The sequence below is a fragment of the Lynx canadensis genome, chromosome A2 (assembly GCF_007474595.2).
Source record: "Lynx canadensis isolate LIC74 chromosome A2, mLynCan4.pri.v2, whole genome shotgun sequence".
Taxonomy (NCBI): domain Eukaryota; kingdom Metazoa; phylum Chordata; class Mammalia; order Carnivora; family Felidae; genus Lynx; species Lynx canadensis.
In genome coordinates this window covers 162,631,237-162,636,554 of record NC_044304.2, presented here as the reverse complement: position 1 = coordinate 162,636,554, position 5,318 = coordinate 162,631,237, and the positions used below count along the sequence as shown (strand labels likewise).

At 42.0% G+C, this 5,318-nt stretch overlaps 1 protein-coding gene across 2 annotated transcripts; it reads right to left on the bottom strand.

The window, feature by feature from the left end:
• Nucleotides 1-792: 792 nt before the first annotated feature.
• On the bottom strand, nucleotides 793-4,309 carry GIMAP2 (GTPase, IMAP family member 2). 2 transcript variants are annotated; one of them, XM_030308803.1, is made up of 4 exons: nucleotides 4,083-4,309; nucleotides 2,909-3,006; nucleotides 2,717-2,752; nucleotides 793-1,878 (listed from the first exon to the last, which is right to left on the bottom strand). In XM_030308803.1, exons 3-4 carry the CDS (start codon nucleotides 2,742-2,744, stop codon nucleotides 899-901), a joined length of 1,008 nt encoding a protein of 335 aa, XP_030164663.1. In that variant the 5' UTR covers nucleotides 2,745-2,752; nucleotides 2,909-3,006; nucleotides 4,083-4,309; the 3' UTR covers nucleotides 793-898. The 2 variants fall into 2 exon arrangements, with proteins under 2 accessions (XP_030164663.1, XP_030164662.1); XM_030308802.1 differs by lacking the exon at nucleotides 2,909-3,006 and having other exon boundaries at nucleotides 4,083-4,308.
• Nucleotides 4,310-5,318: the final 1,009 nt, after the last annotated feature.

Genomic DNA, 5,318 nt, shown 5'->3' with positions numbered 1-5,318 from the left:
AACTTCTTATCATATTGAAAATTTTATTTGTGTCCTTTTCCCCTTTTCTTATCCAAAAAGATGAGTAGTTTATTTTTTTTCAACAAACCAGAGTTTTAATTTATTAATTAGGCCCTGTATGTTTTATTCCCCACCACATTAATTTTTGTTTTTATTTTTATTATTTCCATACTTTCCTTTAGTTTACTTCCTTTTCATGGGTATTTTTTGGTATGGGAATTGAATTTATTAATTTTCATTCTTCTATTCTTTTTTTTTTTTAATTTTTTTTTCAACGTTTTTTATTTATTTTTGGGACAGAGAGAGACAGAGCATGAACGGGGGAGGGGCAGAGAGAGAGGGAGACACAGAATCGGAAACAGGCTCCAGGCTCTGAGCCATCAGCCCAGAGCCTGACGCGGGGCTCGAACTCACAGACCGCGAGATCGTGACCTGGCTGAAGTCGGACGCTTAACCGACTGCGCCACCCAGGCGCCCCTCATTCTTCTATTCTTATTGGAGAAGTTTTGGGCGTGCTTCATTTTCCTTCCCTCATTTCTTTGTTTTTCAAAAATATTTATTTATTTTAAAGTGTACTTATTTATATTGAGAAAGTAGAGAGAGTATGAGTGGGGGAGGGGCAGAGAGAGAGTGAGACTCAGAATCTGAACAGGCTCCAGGCTCTGAGCTGTCAGCACAGAGCCCAACGTGGGGCTTGAATCTATGAAGCGTGAGATCATGACCTGAGCTGAAGTCAGACACTTAATCCACTGAGCCACCCAGGTGCCCCAAGCAATGTCAAGATTTAAACACTTTACAGAATCTCAAACATTTACTGATGTCAGGCACTGCATTTTACAGGGGAAGCACTTGGACTCACCCCATACACGGCAGTGAGTAAATAATTGCTGACCTGTAACTATGCTCTACGAGTTATGCATTCCAGCCCAGTGATCTTTCTCAAAATTGTCATCAGTATTCCAGCTATAAAGAACAGCAATCTACAGGACAAACTGCACATTCTAACGAGAAAGCAGTAAAACAAGTTGCACACTCTGTACAATGGACACAATAACAGAACTGGGAATTTGGCGAACAAATGAATACAAAATAAAATAAAGACGAATGTTTTGATTAGGCCTTGTTTCAGGCCATTTGATTCAGCTGAGTAACGTCTCTGAATTTGCATGTACTTCACAAGATCTCTTTTGAAATCCTTGAACCTTTCCTCTGACCACACAGGTCCACATTCTGATGCTGTTACTAGGCTGTAGAGCCCATTGGTATAGTGGTCACCCCTTTTCTCCAACACCAGGTCCTCAATAACATCCATTAGCTCCCTCACTTGGCCATCCCGCTCACTCCCTGTAGCACAGTTGTTAAAGGCACACACTCTGCCCCCACATGCTGCCACCACCTTGCACAGGGCTTTGTTATCTGTGTCGCGGATGTAATCCGTCACGGATTCTCCCTCCAGGTCTTCCTTGTGGGTGAAGAGGACAATTGTGTGTCTCATGGCATCTTCTCCAAAGATCTCCTTCACCCTCTGCACAGCCTGCTGGTCCTGGTCAGTGAATCGGCCCAGCTGGGCCACCAGGAGCAGCACATGGGGTCCTGGTGCAGAGAGTAAGTAGCATCTCCACACCTCTTTGTACAAGGAATCAGAGTGGTCCTTCCCAGAAAACATATCCGGTGTGTCAACAATGACCATCTCCCTCCCTCCCCAGCTTCCCTCATGTTTACTGCAAGTCTTAGTGATGGACTGGGCACTCAGCCGCGATTCAAATGCTTGCATCCTGAGGATGCTGTTCCCTGTAGCACTTTTGCCGGTTCCTGTTTTGCCCACCAGCATGATTCTCAGCTCTGATCCTCTGGCACGTTGGTTCTTCATACATGGTTCTGTAGAGCAAGTTTACAGTGTCATGAATATACTGCTTATGCCAATGGAATATTTTTAACAATGGGAGATATTCCCACCTTATGGGCAAAGAGAATCTTCCAATACACTGTATTGATAAAACAGAAGCTAACTCCATTATCAAATAAAACAAACAATGATTTTTAAAACATCTCAGTTTCTCTAGGAATGCCACGTTGGATCTTAGAAAAACATACTCAGGGGACGAGACGGATTTAGAAACATATGGGGCGCCTGGATGGCTCAGTTGGTTAAGTGTCCGACTTCAGCTCAAGTCATGATCTTGTGGTCTGTGAGTTCAAGCCCCGCATCGGACTTTGTGCTGACAACTCAGAGCCTGGAGCCTGCTTCGGATTCTGTGTCTCCTTCAGTCTCTGCCCCCGCCCACCCCCACCCCTGCTCACGCTCTGCCTTTCTCTCAAAAATGAATAAATGTTAAAAAAAAGAAAAGAAACATATCTTGTCATGCAAGGCTTGCCCAAATCACCCAGTGCTGGCTGTCTAAAGTACACATTTTCTGAAGATCAGAGATGTGTAGTCAAGACTGTGAGTTCCATCTCACAGTCGGTTAAGTAACCTGACTCCGTTCCAAGGTCAGAGATGGTTCCTCTGACTTCTCTGGGCTGGGGTGTGTTCTTGACCACTAGTGAAATGGCTGGACCAGGGAAATACTGAAATGAGCAGCATAAAATTTTTCTCTCTAATGAAGAAGCATCTGATAGCTTATGCTTTGCTTAGAGAGGGTAGAATGATTTTTATATAAAATAGGCAGAAAATATGGTAAAAAAATCACACACACACAAGAATTCATATTCTTACCAGAATGACTGCATTCCTGTTGGTCCATTGCTGTTCCTGAGGGACAGAGAGGCCAGAGACCAATAATATATATATTATATATAAATATTATTATAAATATATATTATATATGTTTATAAATATTATATATACAATGTATATGTGTATAATATATGTTATATTATATTTATATTTATACATTTATATACTTACATTTATATTTATGTTTTTAGTTTATTAGTTCTGCATCATGAAAGACTCTTGTATTCCGAGAGCACTGTCATACCCATGGCTCGTTTGTTTACTCATAGCTGATGGGGGAGATAATTAATCTGTCTTACAGAGAAATAGAGTCCCTTGCCCAAAGTCACCCAGTGAGTTGAGAAGTGGGTTTAGTTTGTAAGCCCTACCTGCTCCTGGTCTCCACACCTACCTCTTCTCTACTTCCTCCATCCTCCCAAGACCTCCTGCCCCTCCTGCTCTCTTTGGTCTCACCCTTTCCCTCTCTCACCTTCCTCTCTAAATCTGCCTTCCCCAGATGTGAGGTTCAGTCTTTTCTTTCCTTCTCTCCTTTCCCCACCTTGCTCCCTTCTTCCCTACCTCTCCTCTCTCTCCAACCCCACCACTCTGCCTTGCAGTCCTTGCAAGAGACTCCATGAATCAAGCATACTATCTTTGAATCCAGAAATACATTTCATTCAATCCATCAATTGCTTGCATTTTCTTCTTTCCTCAACAGCATGAAGAAGCCCTGGGGTCTATCCCTTTACCTATACATCGCTTTGTTTCATCAGATAGTTTTTCTCTTTTGCTTAAAGAGCTCTTTTTCTCACAGCATATACCAAAGTGACAAGGCACAGAAAACTCATGAGCACATGGGAATGTCCAAATTCTTTTCACTGACTTTATGTTAAGGAAGCTCTGTTTGCCAGTAACATGTAAACTAAACTATACGATGTTTACAGTTCCTGTAAACTGACTATACTTCAGGCAAAGCAGTCACTCTAAATTGTTTCCCTTAAAATCAGGAAAATTGTTCTTAAAAAAAATTTTTTTTCAAGCATAGCCTGGGAAGTAGAAATCAACACTGAGGAGCTTTTCGTGAATGTGAGCTTATCTGATTTACTGTCAAAAAAAAACCACAACCAAACAACAAACAACAAAAACAAAAACCCAGATGACTCCTTGTTAAAACCTGTGACTTGCCAGCTCAGCTCAAAGAGAAAGAAAATAAAACAAAAGTGCAGTCTATCTTCTTCCTCTTCTCAATCTCCACAGAGCCTCCCTGCTGCAAAAGAGCCCCACCATGTGCCTGTGTCTGACATTCTCATTTATGCCACATGCACACAATAAACAGTTAAAATAGGAAATTTTAATCAGTAGTTACTTGCTATCAGGTTGACCGTGTTTTCTTGCCAGTAGTGGAACACCAGTGTTCGAATGATTTCAGCTGGACAGGAAAGAAAGGCAGGACTGCCTCTGGCAGATTTGATCCCTTCTCTGCAGGGCTGTGTCCTCACTGTTTCAAGTTTGCCCAAGTGCAAAGCCCCGCCCCTCGTGGAAGTTAAGCCTCTTTCTCACTGGTGGCAGCGACTGTTCTAAAGGCAAGTGTGGACTGGGGAGGACAAGAGCATGGAAGGGGCACCTCTAATGGGGTGCTGTGCAGAGACAGAAGTTTGCGGGAAGAGGAACCTGAGAGAAGCCCACTTCCTGAGTCAGACTGGAAGTTAACAGTCATTAACTCTTAAAGCATTTTGAAATAACTCACTCATGGCTTTCCTGGCACCCTGGCTTTTCTTTCCTGTCCAGCTCTGTAATTTCAGGGGACGCACTTCTGGGGATCAAAGATCTAGTCGTGTCTACAGTAATAATTCGAGTGTGGGCATTCAGGAAGAACAAACCAAAGAGTTAAAGTTGAAATCGTTCAAATGCTCTTTCTTCTTATTTATGTGGCAGCCATCACAGCAGGGGAGAGAGAATATGGAGTTTACATTGCCTTCATCTCAGATTTGCAGTAACCTCATGTGGCTTTCTCTCCCAACCCACTGATGAGGAATAGTCCCACAACCCTGGCCTCACTACAGTAAGGCTGGGAAATGCAGTGGAGCCGTGGGATTTGGGTGAACATCACTACCTTGCTACACACGCTATTATTACTTTGCTTTGTATTCTTCCAGATTCGTTTCTACGCAGTTCCTTAAGTGTGCTAAAGAACAATACAATGTGGGTAACTCCTGCTTAATATCAGTAATCTATTTCTAAAAATAAGATATTCTGTGTCAAAACAGTAACAGAGACCTATTTCCTATTGTTTTATATGTAAAACAAATATAATGTAAATATAATACATCAAGCCAAAGCCTATCAATTTTCTAAATCATATATAAAATTCAGTAAAACACTTATATATAATTAAAAAAAATAATAAACACTTAGGGGCACCTGGGTGACCCAGTCAGTTAAGCATCCGGTTCCTGGTTTTGGCTCAGGTCATGATCTCACGGGGAGATGGGGAGATACTGGTCAAAGGTAAAAGGCTTCAGTTATAAGATGACTAAGTCCCGGGGATCTAACGTACAGCATGATGACTACAGTTATAATTCTGGATTGTACCCTTGAAAGT